Below are 24,374 nucleotides of genomic sequence, written 5' to 3'. Positions count from 1 at the left end.
AGGTCACATTGATCACCAAATCTAAACACATTTACTCATCTGTAGTTGATAGCATGTTAGCAGATTTTATTGTAGCCAATGTAAAATAACTAACTAACTGACTAACTAAATATTTTTCAAAAAGGCTATTAACAATAACCTGGAGCATTATCTGTAAGGTCCAGTTCACACTAGTGCTATGGCAGACATCACATGTGCTTAGCACCACATTGCTGTGCAAATCACATGCGATGTCTGTGCGATGAAAATTCAGCCAAACAAACTGTATAAATTTACATCGCATTCGGTCCGAACTCGTGCAGGACCTTTTTTGTCCTCACCAGAATCACATCCATGCGATCTGATTCTGCAAATCGCGCTGCGTTTTGAAAATTGATTGCGGGGTGTCGTTAACTTAACATACACTTCGCCATCAGTTTGCATTAACAGGTTGCAATTTTGAGCGGTGCAAATTTTCAGCGAATTCGCTGTAAATTTGCACCGAATCTGGTGTGAACCAGCCCTAATTCTGTTTGCTGAGTTTTTAATTGTCAATATGGCCAATCCCTTGAATTTATTGATGTATATCCGAATTTATATAGGGCAAACATGTCTGGCAGTATTCTACAGATTACATAAAGGAATTTTAGTTGTCCCATTGGAGTTTACAGTCTTCTCATCACTGTTATTCAAGTACACTAACAAATTACTTTCTAGTTTTTGGCATATTAAAAAGGAAACCTGCACAAGCCTTGCGAATAGTGTCTCATATGGGAACCTATCCTGATCTCATGGGTCCAGTAAAGCAAAGGAAAAGAACAAACCACCTAGCCATTATGCTAAGTTCATCAAACTGCCTCCTAATATTATTATTGCAATCATAATTACCAAAAACAAAGCCACAGCTGTCCCCAAAATGAAGCCACCAATAACATCAACGCAGTGGTTCCTGTATTCTGATACACGGTTAAGTCCAGTGAGGAAGGCAGAACACAGAGTTCCAAGGCAAAGGACAGGTTTTGCTAGTCTGCTGCTTTTTGTCTTAATTGTGCTTGTGATATACATCTGAAATACAAAAACAAATTGATTGTCACTTCAATTATATATTAGGGCTTGTAAAGGACACTTGTACTGGGGAAAAGACGAAGACTGCCATTGTTGATCGCCTTCTGAAATTTGTTAGCAGTCTGATGTTACTTATTTGTTCTCAACAAACACTAGAGGGCAGCAATTGTTCACAAAACATTTACATTTTCCAATTGTTGAATTAGTAATATCCACACATATCCTAAAGAAGCCATACATTCAACTGGCTATGCGTGATTTTCAGGTGCTGTAGTTCTAATTCTTTGCATCTGCAAGAAGCATCTATAAAAGGTCCAGACTTGGCTGAGTAGGGAGGCTTTTCTCCCTAATTAGGAGATACTAAAAAAAGCTAGTTGACTAAAGGAATCTCTGGCTTCAATACTTTTAGGGACTATCCTGGAACATTCATGCAGATCAGGATTTCTTACTTCAGGATGGTTTCATTTACTGCATGATCATTCCAGGTCAGTAAAGTACTGAAGCTATAGAATCAACATGACAGACATAAACCAGCATTTTCAGGAAGTGGCCATGTTTCCTTTTAAAGTGTGAGTCAATCCAAAACTTTTTTTTTTGGCTTAGTTTTGGATAGAGAAGGGAAGGTTCAGAACCCCTACAATTTTATAGTGCTATCCACTATCCAGAGACAACAACAGGGAAGAAAAGAGCAGTAAAAAAAAAAAAAAAATGTTTTATTTAAAATAATGGTCAAACACAGCAAAATATAATTGGTGGAAAAGGTGCAAGTGACCTACAACAATTATTAACATTGCATTGCTTTGTTACTTTTTTTTTTTTTTTTTTGAAGGCCCAGTTTATTAAAAAGGTATTTATGTTGTAGCTGGAACTTGGTGGGTTGAGTCAGATCTTGGTTTCTTATATGTGTTGGATACAGTGTTTGACATTATTCTGAACTCTATTGCTGTCCACCTGGGAGTTTGGGTGTTCTTGTTCACCTATATGTTTCAGCTTCACCTGGAGCTCTGCTTTAATACATTAATATATATAAGTTTTGAAATGCAAGAAGTGTAAGTACAGATGAGTGTAAGTACAGCAAACATGGCTGTGTCTCTTGCAGTCACTGTACAGCAAGGCTTAAGCCTAGTACACACGCAACGATTATCGGCCGACCAATCGTCCGTCTTTTGTCCAGAGTGGTGTTTTGTTGGTTGGAATGTGCCTAGACTGCACACAAATTTTTTCGCCCGACAAAATTCTACTTCAGAAGTGATGGCATGTGTTGGTTTGCTTTCTTTGTGTTTTTTCTTCTCTGAGCATGCCCAGTCTTGCTCATAAGATTTTTCCCTGTCGAAATCTGTACTGACTGCACGAAAATCGTCCGTGTTTTGACGGCGGACAAAAATTTTATAGCCTGCACACCAGATTTTTTTCGGCCGAAAAGTCGGAGTCGGTTGTCGGAAGCATCATACTAACAAGCCGAAAATCGGCAGATCGGTCGTCGGAAGAAAATTCCCTGCCGATTTTCGACGCGTGTGTACGAGGCTTTAGACTGGGGGAAAGAAAAAGGAGCCAACTTACTGTGCTGCAGAGCAAGGAGCCTTGCTAATAGGAAGAGAGAGCAGAGTAAAAGAGTAGTTTCATTAATTGCTGTTAATTGTCGCTGCTGTCAGAACACATTGACCATCAGAGGTTGGGTCTATTGGGTTCCCTCCCACAGCTCTGCTTTCTGCAAGGAATATCTACTGCACCACATTGATGATGTTACCACTACTTAAAAAAAAAATATATATATATATATATATATATATATACACTATATTGTCAAAAGTATTGGGACACCTGCCTTTACATGCACATGAACTTTAATGCCATCCCAGTCTTAGTCCATAAGGTTCAATATACACCTTCAACTCTTCTGGGAAGGCTGTCCTAAAGGTTTAGGAGTGTGTCTATGGGAATGTTTGACCATTCTTCCAGAAGCACATATGTGAGGTCAGGCACTGATGTTGGACGGGAAGGCCTGTCTCACAGTCTCCGCTCTAACTCATCCCAAAGGTGTTCTACTGGATTGGGGTGCAGGCCAGTCAAGTTCCTCCACTCCAAACTCACTCATCCATGTCTTTATGGACCTTGCTTTGTGCACTGGTCGAAATCATTTGGTGGAGGGGGGATTATGGTTTGGGGTTGTTTTTCAGGGGTTGGGCTTGGCCCCTCAGTTCCAGTGAAGGGAACTCTTATGGCTTCAGCATACTAAGACATTTTGGACAATTTCATGCTCCCAGCTTTGTGGGAACAGTTTGGGGATGGCCCCTTCCTGTTCCAACATGACTACACACCAGTTCACAAAGCAAGGTCTATAAAGACATGGATGAGTGAGTTTGGGGGGAAGGAACTTGACTGGCCTGCACAGAGTCCTGACCTCAACCCAATAGAACACATTTGGGATGAATTGGAGCTGAGACTGCGAGCCAGGCCTTCTTTTCCAACATCAGAGCCTGACCTCACAAATGTGCTTTTGAAAGAATGGTCAAACATTCTCATAGACACACTCCTAAACCTTGTGGACAGCCTTTTCAGAAGAATTGAAGCTGTTAAAGATGCAAAAGGTTGGGCAACTCAATATTGAACCCTATAGACAATACAGTATATATATATATAGTGTGTATATATATATATATATATATATATATATATATATACACACACACACACACACACACACATCTTTAGGCACTTGTGATTATATAAATGCTGTACTTTAATTTCATGAGTGATAAGAGAGTACCTACCGTGGTATATAAAGCAGAGTAGATACTTAAAGCAGCATGTTTAGAAGGAAATGACCGCCTGGCCTTGTCTATCATTTCTGTATCACCAGTACAGATGTTTCCGTTGCTCATAAACTGATGATGAGCAAGACAGTCTATTCCAGTATAGTTCGGTTTACAGACAGTCAGAAAATATGGAGTGAGATTGCCCGTTACTACTTGACCAGCATTTACAAAAATGTCCGTTGCAAATAATCCGAATGCAAAAACCCCTGGAATGTTGGAGAAACAGGAAGAATTAGATACATTTAGTAATAAAGCGTTTTCAATGCTTCTAGCAAACATGAAGTTATTTAAAATTAAATCAAAACATGGATTTATTGCATGACTGTCCTTTTTTTATAATTTTTATTATGAATAATTCAATGCAAAAAGCAATCTGATAAACACAGGAATGCGAGGGAGAGGAAATAGAAATAGGATAACTACTCATTAACAAAACAATATTATTAGCTGTTTTTGATTACTTGCAGCATTACTCAGTAATCAATATGAAAAGATTGCAATATTTCATTTACAAAGCTTTATTGCAATAACTAATTAAAATGGAGCTAACATCTCTCAGTTTTTTGTAGAGAACATAAGCCATTCACATCCGTTTTTGCTCCACTGAAGTTTGTAAAAATGTTCTATATTTGCCACAGTCTATAAAAGTTTTCATGCCATAGATGCCCAGTGTGAAAAAACAGCATTTGGACATAACTTGGGAAGAATGTACAGATGCCACGCAGATAATGGGGGTGATTTGCTAAAGGAGTAGAGCATGTAAAATAAATTTTAATGTCTAAAATAGGGAATGAAATAAAGACCCAAAACTGCCATTTCATATACAGTGTAGGTATACTTATCCAAATATGGTAAAATAGAGTTTTTTCTTTTTTATATTTAAAAGAGAAATCAGTAAACATTTGACAGACTAACTAGTTCTACTGCAATTTACTGTTAAAATTAAAGATTTTCAGACAAAAAAGACATTTGATATTAGCAAATGTAACTTTCGATTTTCTCTTAAATCAATTTTTTTTTGCAAACAGAGGACGCTCTCATGTCATATTCCTATTTAGAAATTTTGAGGAGAAAGATGGATGGAATTTCAATTTATCAGGCCAACCATATCATGTGTATAATAGACTTTGTCAGTATGCAGCTTCATATAAGTTAAAAAAAGGTTTAACCACTTGCTGACTGCCACACGACTATTTACTGCGGCAGTCAGCCTCTCCTGGGCAAAGTGACATAGGGGTACGTCGCTCACCCACAAACCTGTAGGGGGCGAGCACGCGCCGCCGGTGATGCGCTCCCGCCGCCACTCGTTCCCTGCCTAGCCAGCGTGTGTGACCGGCGGCTCTGATGTCCGCTGGTCACTCGAGATCTCCCTCAGGAGAGGGAGAAAGACAGACGGCTGATGTAAACACAGCCGTCTGTCATTCTCCCTGAAGTAATGACAGAGGCTATGCGATCCTGCTATGTAGGATTGTATGTCTCTGTCATTACTTCACTAGCCACACCCCCTAACAGTTAGAATCATGCCCCTAGGGACACACGTAACCCCTTGATCACCAATAAAGTTAACCCCTTCCCTGCCAGTATCATTTTTACAGTAACAGTGCATATTTATAGCATTGATTACTGTAGTAATGTCACTGGTACCCCCCAAAAGTGTCAAAAATGTCAGTCAGGGGTCCGATCTGTCCGCCGCAATGTCGCAGTCCTGCAAAAAAAAATCGCAGATTGCCGCCATTACTAGTTAAAAAAAAACAATAAAATTACATAAATCTTTCCCGTAGTTAGTAAACGCAATAACTTTTGCGCAAACCAATCAAAATACGCTTATTGCGATTTTTTTACCAAAAATATGTAGCAGAAAACAAATTGGCCTAAAATGTTAAAAAAATTTGATTTTTTAATTTTTTTTGAGAATTTCATATAAAAAAATGTGAAAAATATTGTTATTTTTTCAAAATTGTTGCTCTTTTTTTTGTTTATAGCGCAAAAAATTAAAATCTCACAGGTGATCAAATACCACCAAAAGAAAGCTCTGTTTGTGGGAAAAAAAGGATGTCAATTTAATTTGGGTACAGCGTCGCACGACCGCGCAATTGTCCGTTAAAGTCACGCAGTGCTGAATCGCAAAATAGGGCCTGGTCTTTTAGCAGCCAAATCCTCCGGGGCTTAAGTGGTTAAATGAAGTATGCTGTCAGTGCAGTGTTCATTCTGTGTTTGGAAAACAACTCACAACGCATCGACTATGTACCCAGCCCTTTTGGACATCTTCAGTGGGAATAGTGTACCTTTTGGATTTTTTTTTTCACTTTGATATGTATCCTCTGTTGCATATTGTCTGATATACAGTTTGTTGGAATAGACTTAGTTGTTTGTAATAGAATCGAAAAGTAATCTTTAACAGCCAGGCAGATCATGTGAACCCATATCTTTGATTCATACTTAGGTTCCTATCTGAAATTGTAAAATGTGGGTTTTATGGGCTATAGGAGTGATGGCGAACCTTGGCACCCCAGATGTTTTGGAACTACATTTCCCATGATGCTCAATTTCAATGCAGAGTGCATGAGCATCATCGGAAATGTAGTTCCAAAACATCTGGGGTGCCAAGGTTTGCCATCACTGATAGGATGCAAAGGGAAGTTTTCTGGCATATTCAAAATGGCAAAGACCAAACTTCAAGCACTGTAATCCAATGTAGCCAAGCAGATTTACATCTTCTAATTGAATCACTTGGTTAAAAACTGAACTGTTTTTTACAGATTTTGAATTTGATAATTTATTTTACACTATGTTGAATAAGCACAAATGATGCTGTATCATTCTGTTGGTTATTTTGATAGCAAGTACTGTATTTTATGCTCGTCTACTTTTGTGCCTCACTGTATTATCAAATGAGACATAGATGACATATTCAAAGAGGCTAAATAAAACATCAGCTCTGTTACAATATGCAAGCAAGGTCTACAATATAAGTGTTCTATACAATGGATATCATGTCTTTTAGCTTATTATTTGAGCTAAACTAAATATTATCACTCCAGTACAGCAAGCAAAATATACAGATAATAAATGAACTTCAGTCTGTAACATTTATTAAATATCCAAAGTCAACATTGCTAGCAGCACAAGCATTTGATTAGTCTGCTGCAAAAAGCTGAGCTTGTTGGTAATGCAGAATATCTGATGCCCAAAGGGAATCCCACCAACTCAGCTATATGGCAGTGTGCCAGACATCAATATAGTCACAGACAAGTCAAGTTCAAGGATATCTGAATGTTATAGAATTAACCCAATAACTTGTAGACTGAATTGTATGTTAGGAACAGAATACACTTACAGAAAGATAAGATAAAAAAATAGGATATTATAAACAAAGAAGGATACAAATAATTAATACCATTGTGAATCATTTTTAATTAGTACTATGTAAATTAGTATTTAAAGGAGACGTTTTGGGGTGTAAAAAAAAACAAAAAAAAAAAAAACAAACCTTCATACTCGCCTTTATAGTATGATGCTGCAGTTGTCTCAAGTCGGCTCTAAGACCAAGAACTGAGTGATCACATGACTGCTCCGCTCTTGGTCTGCTGAGAGTGGGGAGTGGTGACTGAGTTACCACTCTCCTCTCTGCTCTTCCAGCACTCAATGGAGTGTCAGTCAGGAGAGAGGACTGTCAGATTTGACTCCCAGTTCCCCACAAGAGCCAGAGCCAGCTGTCAATCAGACAGCTTGGTGAATGCCAACAATATGGTTGGCTTCTTTCCAGAGCCTGGAGTGGCTCTGTGATGTCAGTCAAGAGTAAACAACAGACAGCTATAAGCTGACTCTGAGTCACAGAAGAGCAAAGTAAGTGCACTCCTGTGACCCGCGACAGAAGTATGGCCAAACAGCTTTGGCCATACTTCTCTTTTAAAGGTACATTGTGGTCACACAAGTTTGTGTTACATTCAGTGGCGGAACTACCAGAGTCGCAGCAGTTGCACTAGCGACTGGGCCCTGGCGTTCCTCCACTGTGCAGGGGGCCAGCCTCCCCGCCCGTTCTTCTCTCACTCTGCTGTGAAAGGCCCGCTCGTTACGCTCTTCAGCTGTGAGCTGCCCGTTCCTCTCCTGGCTCTGTCAGTGTGAGCGGCGCGGCCCCTCCCTCCCTCGTTTGTTCCACCACTGGGGGAGGGAGCACTTGCCTGCTGGCCGCTGAGTGGAGGCTGAGCAGGGACTGTCATTGTAGGGAGGTGGACAGTGAGAGGCTGAAAGGGAGGCGTCAGCTGTGCAGCTGACGACCAATAGATTTAAGGGGGGGAGCTCTGTCTTCTGAGAGGCGACCCCAGGCATCCAGAGGCATCCCTGACTTGCGACTGACTTAGTAAGTGATTATTTGCAAGATGTCAGTGCAACTGATCCCTTCCTCCACCACTGCTGCCTCTTACCAATACCCCCCCCCCCTCACCACCACCATAGATCTCATCCCTATTGCCCCCATCACCTCTGTCGCAGAAGTGATGGGGTGGGGAAACGGATGAGATCTGTGGTGGTGGTGGGGGATCGGTAAGAGGCAGAAGTGGCTGGGCGGTGGTACCCCCACCACCATCACTGATCCTCACCACCACAGCTGCCACAGATCGCACCCCCTTCACCACCGCTGCCACTTATCTCACCCCCCTCACCACCACCACTGATCCCCACCCCCCTCATTACCACCGCTGCCACAGATCCCACCCCCCTCACCACCACCACTGATCCCACCCCCCTCACCACTGCCACTGATCCCACCCCTTATCACCACCACCACTGCTGCCACAGATCCCACCCCCCTCACTACCACCACTGCCACTGATTGACCCCCTTACCCCTACCACCACTGCCACTGATCCACTCCCCTCACCACCACTGCTGCCACAGATCTCTCCCCCCCTCCCCACCACTTCCACAGATCTCACCCCCCCCTCCCCACCACCACTTCCACAGATCCCACCCTGCTTACCCCCACCAACACTGATCGACCTCCCTCACCACTACCACTGCTGCCACTGACCCAACTTCCCTCACCACCACAGCTGCCACAGATCCCACCCCCTCACTACCACCACTCCCACTGATCCCACCCCCCTCACCACCACCGCTGCCACTGATCCCACCCCCTCACCACCTCCACTGCCATAGATCCCACCCCCCACCACCACCGCTGCCACTGATCCCACCCCCTTACCCCCACCACCACTGCCACTGATCCACCCCCTCACCACCACTGCCACTGATCCCACCGCCCCTCACCACCACCACTCCACTGCTGCCACTGATCTCACCCCCCTCACCACCCCCACTGCTGCTACTCATCCCAACCCCTCACCACTACTGCTGCCACTGATCCCACCCCCCTCACCACCACCACCGCCATGGATCCCACCACCTTCACCACCCCTACCACAGATTTCACCCCCTCCCACCACCAGCACCACTACTGCCACTGATCCCAATGGGGCACTCAGGTGGATATAAGGGGGAACTCTGAAGGTACGGTTTTAGTACCTCCAGAGTGCCCCCTTATATCTTCCAGAGTGCTCCCTTACATCCTCCAAAATGCCTCCTATTAATAGTAAGGTCAGTGGCAGAACTACCAGGGTCTCAAAGGTCGCACTTGTGTCTTGGCTCTGGTGTTACACCACCATGTGGGGGCCTCAAAACGGCAGGAGGTGGCCCGCTGAAGAACATGGGAAGGGACCCTAGGATGGAGTCAGGGGGGCCCTTCATGGTTTCTTGCACCCGGGCCCTGAAGGTTGTAGTTATGCCTCTGGTTACATTTACACTCAGTGACTTTACGCTCAGTGGTTTTAAACTGCCATATTTACTAAACCCTAGTAATGATGTTGTTGCCAGATTAAAAGGCATTAGGTGTTTATCCAAACAAAATATTATTATTTTTTTTAAGTTTTGGATAGATTGGGAAAGGATTTGAACCCACGTCAGGCTTTTACTTTTTTACAACTGTTTCATCATACAGGAAGTGAGAGAAAATCTGAAACAAGGACACTGACAGCAATAATATGCTAAGACAATCTAGACTTCTCTTGTTTCGTTAAAGCCCCTATGTCACTACAGGACACTATTTAAAATTTCCTTTTGGAGATCATGGTGAGATTTTGTTCTTCATCCAGTGTACACCAGATATTATGCTTGATAGAAATTCTTCAAAGAAATAACAAACTTAATTTTCCCATATTGAGTACCAGCTCCTTAGGTAACCTGTATGCACCTCTTGTCTTGAAAATGCCCAGCCGGTTCTGACATGTTGAATGGTGCTTAAACTCACAGCCAGTCCCCTGCTAGAGCACCACATTCTCTCTATTTTCCTCAAGGTACTGATCTCTTTTCTCTTTCAAAGCCAGAATACTTAACATGGATGAGCAGCATTCCTTTCAGATACACATCCTTTTGCTTAAAAAAACCTGCCCCAAAGCCCACAGCCCTGGTTCCAGCTCTAGAGTTCCTTGCACATTTGGATGACAATGATAGGTTCCACTACCACTAGTCGCTTCCACATCAAATAAGCTTCAAATAAGCAATTAATAAGTGGCTGCAGTCTGGCCCAGAAGCATTGCAAAAGTTTCTAAATCTTGCTACATTAGATTTTATAAAACTCAGACTAAAGTAAATTAAGGGAACTTAAGTATCTTTACAGTGTTTCTTGGATAGTATTAGCTTGTGAATTTGTCAGCATTAAAATTAACTGATTGTTTTTCCTTGCTGCCAGGAATTGCTCTTTGAAATGAAATCCAATGGTAAAAATATACATTTTTAAATCATACTTTTCATGAAAAGTTAAAGTTTAAATTTTGCGATAACTCCATCTTTATATCACAGTTCAATCACATTAAAAAGTAGATAGCAAAATGGCTTTTGAATAAATCATGTGCTCAGTTCTGTGACTTATGCCAACGTACAGCTACCCCCCTAGGAGCCGATGGATAGAATGAGTCGTATGTTTTTTGCTTTGACCTTCTTGAGAACCTCAACCCCTCTGACACACCAGGTTGAGTGTATAAAAATACAGTATCACAGGAAATAACTGAATGTAATACTTAGTACACAATAGTAGTGCTATATCAAAGAAAAATCAATATAGTTGGTAACTAGACTAGCATAAAATAAATTACCAATGGTTATAACACAACTTAGCATACAAAGTGATTAACAGTAAGGACTAGGCATAAGATGACATTTGGTGTCCAGATCAGCATAAACACTAGCAAGGCCAACTCGAGTGCAGCAGTGAGCAGTAATAAGGTTTAATCTACTTATGTGCTGGAATAATACTGGCAGAGTGCATTTATGGTGGTGATGCTAGTCCTAGACCGCCTGGCCATGCACTGTTCAAAAGAAAAGCGGGATGGTAGCAGAGGGGGGAGGAGAACAAAGAGAGCTTGCAGAAATAATTGCTACAGTAGGGGCAGTCCTTTGAGATGTTCTTCTGCCAGTTATTAATTGGGCCCTTTAAGAGTGTCTTTGCACTTAACGACAGTCCCAGTTAAACTGCATGCAGTATAGGTACAGCATATGTACAGTCTCAGCACAGGTGTCAGGTAGATGTGGTTCCAATACAGTAAAGGTTCAGTATAATGCAGTATAGGGCTGGTATAGGTGTAGTCTAGGTTTGGAATAAGTGCAGTATAGAGTGCAGTATGGGTGCGGTATTGATTGGATACACTTGGTGTCCTGCTCTCAATGGCTCAGTCCTTGCTAACAGTATCAGCAGTGGACGAATAATCCTCTCACTCTATGGAATGCAGGTAGGGAGAGCCCCCTTGATCTCCCCCTGAAATCCTCCAGTAAGCAATGGGGGGAAGCAGACTGTAAGTGGTCACTCCAGTCCCTGCTGAGGCAGTCCAGGTGTTGTGATGTGGGCGGTGCTGCACTGCTAAGGTAACCTCACCCCCAGTCCCATACTTTCCAGTCAGCTAATAAAAATCTTCTCTCCTCTCCTTCTACTGTACAGTGCCTATTGGGATCTGTGTTGTAAGAAGTCTATTCATTCCATTATAAGGATGCAGTCTCAAACTACCACTCTCAGTATTCTCAGTGCTCTGCATAGAACATTATGGGGTTGCTTGGCTTTAACTCTCACCTTTTCACTGGAAGAGCAGGATGGTGCAGCATAGCATCAGTATCTCAGTAGAGGGAGAGAAAAATAAAAGGCAATGTCTATGTCACAGGAAGCACCGTGACTTAGGCTCCTTGAGGTGCCTGGGGGCCAGCCTCCTTCCCACCGACTATAAGCCCAGGGCTAAGGAGACCCCCCCCCCCTCTTGGGGTTACAAGGAACCTTTTCCCCAAGAGGGTTGTCCCAGAAACTGGCTACAGGGTCCTTTTCTGTCCACATTCACCTGTTATTTGTTATAACTAATAACTTTTCTTGAACTCTCTCTGAACCCTCCTTATTCTTGCTCAACTCCTTGTCAATCATATATATTTCCTATTAATACTGAGGTTTTGTGGATTTATGTGGTTATTGCCTATTTACATAATAGGCTTTGTTGTTCTGTAGAATGGTACTTTTTCTAGATGTTTGCAAACTATCTATTTTGAGCAATGTGATATTTATACATATACAATTGTTCATTTTTCAATATATCTGATGATTTCTGTGCTTTTTTGTAATTGCTGTTTTCTTTTTCCACTTTGCCCACTAGAGGGTGTGAGTTCCGGTGTAACGTTAAAAAAACATACCCCGTGAAGAAACCATACCCTCGTCACTTCCTGTGTGAAACAGCTGAGCAGCGCAGTAGTGCGCATGCTCAGAGCCCCGGAGACGTAATTGAACAGCAAAGAAGTTCACAAGTGCGCATGCTCAGAGGGTAGGAAATAATCACGGCACTGTGTGAAATGTTATACTTGTGGCGGTATCATTAAAACAGTTCGGCTGCAACATCAAACATCTCCTCTCCTATCGCTGTCACTTCCCTGATCTCCCCTAATAAATATAAAAGCGGCGGCAGGTGTATGAGATGTAAATGACGCCAATCTCGGCTCCGTGATCCGCTTTTATATTTATTAGGCGAGATGAGGGAAGTGACAGGGAGAGGAGCGGAGATGACTCATAGTGCAGAGGAGCAGTTTTAATGTAACGGTGGCAAGTGTAACTAGCGTGAGAAATCCATACCCTCCGTAGCTGCACCGGAAGTGACGAGGGTATGGTTTTCTCACGGGTATGGTTTTTTCACGGAGTGTTCTGCTGAAAACTCCAACTTGCCAAAATCTCCAACCACGTCACTTCCGGTGACTCTACAGCAGGAATATTTGGAGATTTGGACGAGTTGCTATTTTTACAGACCACCTGAAGCCGGTACACTCCAATACACGCTATAATGACTGGACATTGTTAGTAATGGGCGCTACTTACCAACAGCATGGCTGCCTCCAAGGCGGCCACAACTTTGTTCCTCTTTACCCAGTGCTCTGTTAAAAGAGATGTTACATTGGTCGTGTACCATAGTGTACAAGCTGCCGGTGGTCTGTGAAAACAGCAACTCATCCAAATATCCAATTATTCCTACTGTAGAATCATTGAAAGTGACTTGGTTGAAGATTTTGGCAAGTTGGAGTTTTAGTCAGAACACCAGCACGCCCAGGCCACACCATGTGGGCCGTTCTGCCCGCTGCTGGCGGCCACTCTATGGTCCAGTTTCCGGGATGCCTCCCGGTTATTATGGCACCTGTGCTGCGTCCGTGAACTCTTGATGTGGGACGTTGTCAGGGGCGGTCTTCCAGCATGACATGGGGCGGGATCAGTGATGTCATGGTGCCCCAGGGGCAAGGTGGCCTCTCGCCCCTTTGCCATTCCCGGTGTTCTGACCGGTGATGTCGGTCTCTGGGGCAGTGATTCGGGGGATGCTGTTTGGGGTGTGCCCCCAGATCAGTTCACACCCAGGAGACAACCCTGCCCCTTTCAAGTGGATTGGTCCGTCCACTCCCTTGACACCCCTATATAAGCATGGATGCCCCATGAGCAGTCCATGCTTCTGCATCTGTGCAGCAGATTGATGTTTTACCCTACCAACAAAAGGATTGATATGTGATGGAGCTCTTATAAGCTGGTTAATTGCAACAGGGATGCTTTTGGAATTTATACTATTATATACTTGTTATAGACTTTTTATAGACTTTTATAGACTTTTTATAGGACTCTTAGACCTTTGTGGAACCTGTATAGAGCAACAGTATTTTCCAGACCTGTCTCCCAGCACAGTCTATACCTTATAATAAAAGAAGTAAGTCAGCCTAAACAATGACTCCTTTTATAACTAGAGTGAGACCATACTTTTGGGGCTTTTGGTGTATACTCTGGGCGTTTCATCTCCTGCACCCCTTATGGACAGAGGAATGCTGGCCTTGTCGTCATCTTTGTGTCTCCCCCCCTTTTTTGTGCTGTGGTGGAGCAGAAAACAGCAAGTCTTCCTTTGTGTGGTTTTTAATTAAGATGCGGCTCTGTCTATGCAACCTAATACACCTTTAAGGGTCAGTTGTCATCTGTTTGTATTGGACTTTCTTGTTAATCATGACTTTTAATCATGTATATCAGGGGTAGTGAATTAAAATTCAAGGAGGTCCGGTAACTAAAAAATGTTTCCAGCCGAGGTTTGAATCACAAGTCTGTGCCATGAAAGATTGTACGCATTAAGGGACACTCTGATGGGTATATTTATGTTAAAGGGCACTCTGATGGGCACATTTTATGTTGAGGGGCACACTGATGGGCACATTTTATATTAAAGGGCAATCTGATGGGCACAACAAAATGTGCCCATTAATGTGCCCCTTAAAAAAATATGCCCATCAGTGTGCACAAAAAGATATGCCCATCAGCGATCACCTTAGGAAAAAAGTGTGACCCACATACCTTGAGGTCAGGAGTCAGCACAATTGGCAAGCTGCAGGGGACCGAAGCTGCGAGATATACCTCACAAGGAGTGGGAGCCATGAGCAGCAGGGGGTGGGGTGCACATGTGACGTCACACCCCCACTCGCGGCCCGGCCGGGAGTGAGAGCCGTGAGCGAGAGCAGTCCCAGCAAACCAATGACAGTTGACATTTGGTCTGGCGGTTTAGGCAGGAGCATTTCTCAGTCTGTGCTCGGACCGCGGGCCACCATTTAATGATGGCTAATGTATATCCTTTATTATAGATATAAAATTTACCAACCACTTACCCCTGAAGAAGAAAATATCTAGAACACATTTTGAACTGCATGGGGTATTGCTCCTGCCATTCCTTTGATGCATTTACAGTCAGAATGCTTGTGGTTTCCCTCTTTGATGGTGTAATCATTGTGTAATGTACAGCCGCATCTGCTTGTTTTTAATATGTGTATTTCATATGTAATTAAATTTACTATATTTCTATACATATTTTTTTCACTTCTATGCCCTATAAAGTCCCACCTAGAGTCCCCTAGAGGGTTTGGTGTTTTGTGTTATTTGTTATATTCTCATTTTTTTGAAGGACTGCTCCCTTGTGTTTGCACCACACCATCTTACAGGGGTTTAGTAGCCACAGCTGTAGAATTCCCACCTGGCTACAGTAGAGACTGCTTCCAGGTACCTTATACCATCTGTTGATTTGGCCCCTGGCATTGCTTTTTGGATTGTATCATCTTGGGGCTTGGAGCTATCAAACAGTACCACGGGATTGCTGTCATTACCTTTGGATCACCCCTAAATGACTGATAGTAAACTGTAGGGGTGTCCCTGTTCCATGTACTCCTATGTAGGTGCCGGGCTGTCAGGGGTGGGCCTTGTTTAGAATAATGTGATCAAGCTCTTATCTGATTTTGTGTGCTATAAATTCTGTGCAAATTTTCAATAAAGGCTGTTCCTGTTTGCACCTAAGCTAGTGTTGTCTAGTTCGTGGGTGCAATTCCCAGCTATTATTCCTTGCAGAGATACCCAGTGTGGGTGTCAGAAGTCCCTCACAGTCTCTTTCTCCATACTACTGTAGCCCCCACACCTTGCTACACTAAAATTTGAAAACTCATTGAAATATAGAGTAGCCTTTGCTTGAAGCAGGAATATACAGTAACAAGATTCAAAAATGAACAGCTGTTAAACTCAGTATCAAATCAAGCTAGTCATTTTTAGTGGGCGTACAACCATATTAACGTCACTAAAAGGAATTGCTTATTGCAAGACTTTTACTCTGTCAAGCCATAATGTTAGCTACCTCCACACAGCTGTCAATTACTGTGTAAAAGTTCACACCAAACTCTCATTATAAGAAAAAGTGTGTTTTATTGATGACATTAGTCCTGTAGAACAAATGGTAAATTGATGGGTATGCTAGAAACTACTTTCTGTTTGCTCAGTGAGCTAAATTACTGTACCATACCCAGGCCTGAAACCAAGTAACATTCTAACAATAGTAAATAAGTATAAAAACATAACTGTGTGCCCTGATAAAATATTTAACAGGCTGGAATGGGGCATTGGCAAAGAAATACATAACTGGCAGCCACGTCACAATGCCCAGATTAGAAAGGATACACTCCAGCTTCCAGTTATTTTCCAATAGCAGTGTATTCAGTCTCTGGATATGCTCTTGGTTGAAAAAAAAATCTATGGTTTATGTGAACAATGCATCCAAGAGTCTCCTGGTCCTACCAAAATTGGATATCTTAGCAAACAGTGTTTTTTAAAATCCTCTTACAACTATATTGCAATTTGAAATTGGTTGCAGTAGCACATGTTGCCATTAGTTGAGCATGGGTGTGCTTAAACAATTTCTATACTGTGTACTTTCACCCCCTTCCTGTACAGGCCAATTTTCAGCTTTCAGTGCTGTCACACTTTGAATGACAATTTCGTGGTCATGCAACACTGTTCCCAAATTACATTTTTATCATTTTTTGATACAGATAGAGCTTTCTTTCTTTAATTACCATTGAGTTTTTTTTTTTTTTGCTCAACAAATGAAAAAAGACCTAAAAAAATGAAAAGAAAAAAGTAATTTTTCTTCTTTTGTACTGATGTGCGCTGATAAGTCTGAAATGATGTGCCCTGATGAGGCTGCACTGATGAGACTGAAGTGATGGCCACTAATGAGGCTGAACTGATGGGCACTGATAATCTGCACTGATGAGCATTGATAAGGCACCACAGATGAGGCTGCACTAATAATCAGGACATTGACGATCAGTGTCCTGATTATCAGCGTAAGCAGTGTGCTGACAGGTTTGCTGGTTATGGGTACTCCTTTTCTCACACAGACATAGCATTTGAGGAAAGGACTGCCAATAAGCAGCAAGTCTGTTTACATGTGATCAGCTGTGATTGGACACAGCTGATCACATGGTAAAGGGTCGCTGTGATTGGCTCTATTATCCCAATCTGTGATCAGCTGTGTCAGAAGGACACAGCAGTCCCAGAGTATGCTCAATGCATGCAGCAGGAGGAATGCAGGGGACAGGGTTTTGCAAGGATGTCTATGGACATCCCCCCAGAACTATAGTACTGTACTGTAGCCATCTTTTGACTATAGCAAGGTACTAATGTAGTTATTGGCCACATCTGTAGAGTGGTACTTTCAACTGAGTCTTGATTCTGGCTTCATCTCTTGGGAGTTGCCATGTTCTCAGGTAGGACAATCCCTGCAAGACTTCACCCTTTACAAATCTATCCTTCTGAAATACTACTTCATTTTAATTAAAAACCTTTCATCCAATCCTTGTCATTTGTCAACTCTTTTCTACCCTTACTTCCTCACTTCACCCCCACTGCCTCCACCCACTATTTTACTTACTACCCCGGAGATTGCCAGTCATTTCAAGAACAAGATTGTGTCCAGATCTCCAGTGTCCAGCTTTGTCCTCCAATCAACATACCAAGTCCAACATCACACTCAATACTTTTCTCCTTTGACCATGTTACCACCGAGGTAGTTGCCCTCCTCACTACCTGTCCCCTGGACCCTGTCCTCTCATAATTACTATTGCCCCCTTCCTGCGCTCTATCCTAAACTCTCTAACCAACATCTTCAACCTCTCCCTCCCCATCAACACATTCCCCTCCCCTCTCAAACATGGAGTGGTTACCCCCGTACTTAAAGTGGCTTTAAAGTCTCAAGGTTTTTTTTATCCTTCATGCATTCTATTCTATTTTAAGAGGACTATCAGGGCTGCTCTATGCAAAACCATTAAACAGAGCAGGTAAATATAACATGTTTGCTATTTTAAAAAAAAATGCCTTTATTATGAGTTTAAAAAACCCTCACTGCACCCAACCTGTTTGAATAACTTAAGACCCTGTACCCATTTGCCTCCAAGCTTCTTGAACGTCTTGTCCACAACCGTGTGAGTTGCTACCTCACCAACAACAACTTTCCTAATCCCGTACAATCTGGCTTCCGCCCACAAAATTCCACTGCAACTGCCCTACTAATACTTACTAATACCCTACTAACTGCTAAAACCTATGGCAATTACTCCATACTCCTACTCTTAAACCTTTCTGCTGCTTTTTTTACAAAAGTTGACCACTCTCTCCTCCTCAATAAACTCCACTGCCTTGACCTCTGTAACTCTGCATTTACCTGATTCTCCTCTTACCTATTCTGGTGCCTTTCAGTGTCACATACAACACCAACTCCTCCTCTCCTCTTTCTCTGTCTGTTGGGGTACCCCAAGACTTTGTTCTTTGGCCCCTCCTATTCTCTCTCTACACCTCTTCCTTGGGCCAATTGATAACCTCCCAAGGCTTCCAATACCACCTCTAGATCGATGACAACCAGATCTATCTCTTTACTCCCCAGCTCATCTCCTTGATCACCTCATGTATTTATTGAGCGACATATCAATATACATGTCACATCACTCCCTCAAACTTAATCTTTCTAAAACTGAGCTTGTTATATTTCCTCCTACCCAATCCCCCCCTTATGACTTTACCATTGAGATCCACAGCCCAGTCATTGGTCCCTCCCCACAGTGCTAGGTGTAATCTTAGGCTCTGACCTCTCCTTCGGGCCCCATATCCAATCATTGGGTAAATCCTGCCACCTCAACCTCCACAACATTTCCAGAATTCGCCCCTTCCTGACTAATGATGCCACAAAACAACTTATCAACGCCTTGGTTATATCCCACCTTGATTACTGCAAGTCCCACCTCACTGGCCAACCTTTACACAGACTATTCCCCCTTCAGTTTACTATGAATGCTACTAGACTTATATAACTTACTAATGATCTGTGACTGCTGCTCCTCTCTTCCAATCCCTTCACTGGCTTCCACTAGCCCAACATATACAATTCAACTTGCCCTAGCTACATCACCAACCTCATCTGCAGTTATCACCCAAATATTCCTTTCTGCTGCTCCCAAAACATCTTGTTCTCTAGCTCCCTTGCCACTTCCTCCCATGCTAACCTCCAGGAGTTCTCCAGAGCCTCTCCCATCCTTTGGAACTCCCTACACCAGTATATCCAGTTAGCTCTCACCCGGTCCACCTTTAGACGATCAGGGAAGACTACCCCAACTGCAATTAGGAACAGTACTTGAGTTACCTCAATCAGATCATCCTCTGCAGCTATCACCTCTTGTACCACTTCCCCCTTCCTTTAGCTTGTAAGCTCTTTGAGCAGGGCCCTCCTATTTCTTCTATAGTAAACTGTATTGTAATTGTACTGTCCCCCTTCATATTGTGAAGCACTGTGCAAACTATTGGTACTATATAAATCCTGAATAATAATAATAATAAGACAAATGCCACCATCTTAGCTGGAAATGGCAAAGTAATCATCCACTATAGGAGGCATTGGTGTTTTTTTCATGCTAAGTTTTTTTTTTTTTTTTTAATTATAACATTAAGCCATTAACAACAATAAACACTGACTCACCTATAAATCGTATAATTCGCCTAATTAACGGATTCAAGTAACAGCACTCTCCAGTCAGAATCATTTTTTCTTGAACTATCAGGTTGTCTCTTGTGGATTTAATGAAATAAGTTGCTATCTCACCAATAAAAATCTAGGAGTGGAAACAAATACAAAAATTTTAATTAGCTTAATAAAAAAAGTAAATAATGCAGTTTAAAGCACTAACAAGGTTACAATACACCTCTAGTCAAGCATCTGTGTATAACACGAAATAAGTATGGACAAATAAACATGACATTTCAGTCTTCATGAATGAGGAAGACTTAAAGGGGGAGATTTACTAAAACCGAAGTGTGCAAAATTGTATGCAGAAATGCATAGAAACCAATCAGCTTTCAAGGTTTTATTGTCAAATCCAAATTGAACAAGCTGAAATTAGATGCTGATTGGCTACCATGCACAGCTGGTTCTGAGTGGTCCCATTTTAGTAAATCTCCCCCCAAGTGTTCTATAGTTTATTGACCATTAGGAACATTTCATCCATTTTTGCTGTAAATGTGCATTTATTTCCTGTAGCAAGCTTACAAATATATTATTCCTTTGTGTGTCAACTTCTGTAGTCTGTAGACCTCAAAAGAGTGAAGTGCAGTGAAGTAGGTTGTTGTGAACTAAAGAAAAACAGTCTCAGCATCCTTCACCAATTTTACTTCACTTTAATACACTTAGACTTTAGCACACAATACTTTACGTCCATCATAAATAATGGGAACAAACAAAGTAAAATCACTTTAGTAAATCAGACTCTATGCTGGTCTTCAACTTAAACAATAATAAAAAAAACGTTTTCTTATGAGAATATTAAATGTTAATATTCCCTACAATGGACGTAGGGGTGGGGGGGGGGGGTGGTCAAAAATGAACCCAAGGGGAAGCAAAATATTAATATTTTAAGGAAGTTAAATCAACACAAAAATCAAAATGTAATTACATTTTGCTAATACAAACAGCTATGCATGATCTATTATTTGACAAGAAATATTGGTGTTTACTTATACCTCATTAATAACATATTGATCAGGTACTGACACCCTACCAGAGTTCCCCTTGGCAATTATTTTATTGATTATGCTGCTAATAAATTCTTAGAGTATACACTGAAAACAGACAACAAAAGTGCATCACTCAGAACAGTGGAACCATTGTGCAGGTGGAAACATTTGTCGGGTGCCCAGGCTGCAGTGTTCTCCCCAACACCAATAATCATCAAGCACTTGGTCACAGCACACACATAAAATACAAAATAACATTTATATACATGCACAAACGACAGGAAACTCCACCCATCCATTGATCAATTAATTATTCCAACAGGTGTATACCTGAATATCAGCAGTTGTATCATTGGGAAGAGGAGGAGGCCTCTTGTTAGTGCTAACATAAAAAAAATGACTAACATCTTTAAAAAACCATGGGAAAGCAAAAAATTAAAAATATTATGTAATGTATTAAATACACACAACACATGAATAGTTGATGCAAAGCACCAGTTCCCTGCGCTCTGAGTAGTGTAATCCTCTATCCACCTCAGCTGTGATCTTGCAGCTGTTTAGAGCTAACGACACGGCAACACAGGAAAGCTTCCGCCTTGCTGCCCCTTACACGACCAGGGTAGTCTGGAATCACTGAAAATGACAAGCAAACACAAGGGCGCACCAGTCTAGTGCATTATCTTTTAGAAGGTTTATTAAAAAGAAAGGTTAAAATATTCATAAACGAGTTCTTGATAAAAGCATATCAAACAAGGTACGCAGTCCTCAGCATCGAGATCCAAGGGTGTACCGTCCCCTAAAGCTGTAAAGGCTTATGCGTTTTGAGGCTTAGCCTCTTCTTCAGAGCCTCAAAAAAGTTGAGTGCATGTGATCAGCATAATATCCAGAGGTTGTCTTTGGGAAATAGATGTATGAGTGCTGCCAGCATTGCTGCAGAGGTTGAGGGGGTGGGGGGTCAGACTGTCAGAGCTCAGGCCATACACCACACACTGCATCAAATTGGTCTGCATGGTTGTCGTCCCAGAAGGAAGCCTCTTCTAAAAATGATACAGAAGGAAGCCCACAACCATTTTACTAAAGACAAGCAGACTAAGGACAGATTACTGGAACCATGTCCTGTGGTCTGATGAGACCAAGATACTTATACAGTTCAAGCATGGTGGTGGGTGTGTCATGGTCTGGGGCTGCATGAGTGCTGCCGGCACTGGCGAGCTACAGTTTATTGAGGGAACTATGAATGCCAACATGTACTGTGACATACTGAAGCAGAGCATGATCCCCCTCTCTTCGGAGAGTGGGCCGCAGGGCAGTATTCCAACATGATAATGACCCTAAACACACCTCCAAGATGACCACTGCCTTGCTAAAGAAGCTGAGAGTAAAGGTGATGGACTTGCCAAGCATGTCTCCAGACCAAGCATCTGTTAGGCATCCTCAAACGGAAGGTGGAGGAGCACAAGATCTCTAACATCCACCAGCTCCGTGATGTTGTCATGGAGGAGTGGAAGAGGACTCCAGTGGCAACCTGTGAAGTTCTGGTGAACTCCATGCCCAAGAGGGTTAACCACTTGCCGACTGCCTAACGCCGATCTACGTCGGCAGTCAGCCCCTCACAGGCAAAGTGACGTAGGGCTACGTCACTAGCTTGTGAGGGTCTAGGGAGCGAGCGCGCGCCCCCGGAGGCGCGCTCCCGCTCCCGCGTGGTCACGGACCCCCCCGCGCATGTGACCACCGGACCCGATGTCCGCCGGTCACTCGGCGATCGGCGGGGGAGAGGGAGAATGTCAGGCAGCTTGTGTAAACAAGCTGCCTGTCATTCTCCTCGCTGTAAAGACACTGATAAAACGGATCTAGTATGTAGATCCGTTGATCAGTGTCCTTACAGCTCAAGCCACAGCCAATCACAGTAGAAAGCACGCCCCTAGGGATACACACAGCCCCTCCCTTCCAAATAAAGTTAACCCCTTCACAACCAGTGTATTTTTACAGTAACAGTGCATATGTATAGCACTGATTACTGTAGAAATGTCACTGGTAACCCCAAAAGTGTCACAAATGTCAGTCAAGGGTCCGATCTGTCCGCTCCAATGTCGCAGTACCGCAAAAAAATCGCAGATCGCCGCCATTACGCGTTAAAAAAAACAACAACAAAAATGACAAAAATCTTTCCCTTTGTTAGTAAACGCGATAACTTTTGCGCAAACCAATCAAAATACGCTTTTTGCGATTTTTTTTACCAAACATAGGTAGCATAAAACAAATTGGCCAAAAATTTTAAAAAATTTTGATTTTTACTTTTTTTTTGGGGGGAATTTCATATAAAAAATGTGAAAAATATTGTTATTTTTGCAAAATTGACGCTCTTTTTTTGTTTATAGCGCGTGATCAAAAAATCGCACAGGTGATCAAATACCACCAAAAGAAAGCTCTGTTTGTGGGAAAAAAAGGACGTCAAATTCGTTTAGGTACAGCGTCGCACGACCGCGCAATTGTCCGTTAAAGTCACGCAGTGCCGAATCGCAAAATACCCCCTGGTCAGGAAGGGGGTAAAATCTTCCGGGGCTTAAGTGGTTAAGGCACTGCTGGAAAATAATGATGGCTACACAAAATATTGACACTTTGGGCCCAATTTGGACATTTTTTTTTTTTTTTTTTTTGAAACCGCTCCTTATAGGACCAGAAGGGCAATTCAGAGGCTTTGTATGGAGAGGAACGATCAGGCTGTGTACACTGTGCAGAGCCAGACAGAGATCTCCAGGATATTATTATAGGAAGACTGATAGTACGGGCAGATATACCCAATTTGGACATTTTAACTTAGGGGTGTATCCACTTTTGTTGCCAGGGGTTTAGACATTAATGGCTGTGTCTTGAGTTATTTTGAGGGGACAGCAAATTTACATTGTTATGTAAGCTGTACACTCACTACATTGTAGCAAAGTGTCATTTCTTCTGTGTTGTCACATGAAAAGGTATATTAAAATATTTACAAAATTAAAGGGGTGTACTCACTTTTGTGGGATACTGTAATATTGCAACTGCTTAGTGTTTGCAGTTAAATTATATCTTTTTTTTTTCAGAACAACTTGGGCTAACATTTCATAGTAAATGTTAGTAGATACTGTATCTCCTTATTTTGTTTTATCACCAAACTACTATTACTCCAATATAGTTTAGCTGTATATTTCTTGCCATTACCATGGCGCACCACCAAAAAGTACATAAATAAATACATTCTCCTACTCCTGGAAATACCATGTATGTGTACTGTGACGGGAGTCACTTTGGGCATGGGGGTTGTGGACCCCAAATTCCTTTAGAGAGGTTGGGGGGCACCATGCCCAGCCTTATGGGGCTCTCTTATGTTTAAGTCACCCTGCATCTGTTATGGATGCAGGGTGACCAGGAGGGTGGTGAACACTGAGAATATGGTTTGGACTACTACAAATGGGACAGTCATATTCAGGAATAATGTCTCCCTTGTAATATGAAGATTTTATTCCCTGTACAGTATGAGGTCTCTGACCAGGAAGTACAACTCCTAATATGGTCATTCCAGGAAGTTCAATGAGGAGACTGACTGTCTAACAATGTTGCTTTTGTCTGAG

At 42.3% G+C, this 24,374-nt stretch overlaps 1 protein-coding gene across 2 annotated transcripts in view; it reads right to left on the bottom strand.

Moving 5' to 3' along the window:
* The window catches only part of PLPPR1 (phospholipid phosphatase related 1), a 255,530-nt gene that overhangs the window by 21,531 nt on the left and 209,625 nt on the right, over nucleotides 1-24,374 (bottom strand). For both annotated transcript variants that reach the window (XM_082243197.1, XM_082243198.1), the window contains exons 4-6: nucleotides 19,736-19,868; nucleotides 3,816-4,066; nucleotides 868-1,044 (exon numbers count right to left, since the gene is read on the bottom strand). In XM_082243197.1, the coding sequence (XP_082099323.1) occupies nucleotides 868-1,044; nucleotides 3,816-4,066; nucleotides 19,736-19,868 (561 nt within the window). The remainder of the gene's footprint in view (nucleotides 1-867; nucleotides 1,045-3,815; nucleotides 4,067-19,735; nucleotides 19,869-24,374) is intronic.

The sequence above is a fragment of the Pelophylax lessonae genome, assembly GCF_965119305.1.
Source record: "Pelophylax lessonae genome assembly, chromosome: 1".
Classification (NCBI taxonomy): domain Eukaryota; kingdom Metazoa; phylum Chordata; class Amphibia; order Anura; family Ranidae; genus Pelophylax; species Pelophylax lessonae.
This window is presented reverse-complemented; position numbering and strand designations above follow the sequence as displayed.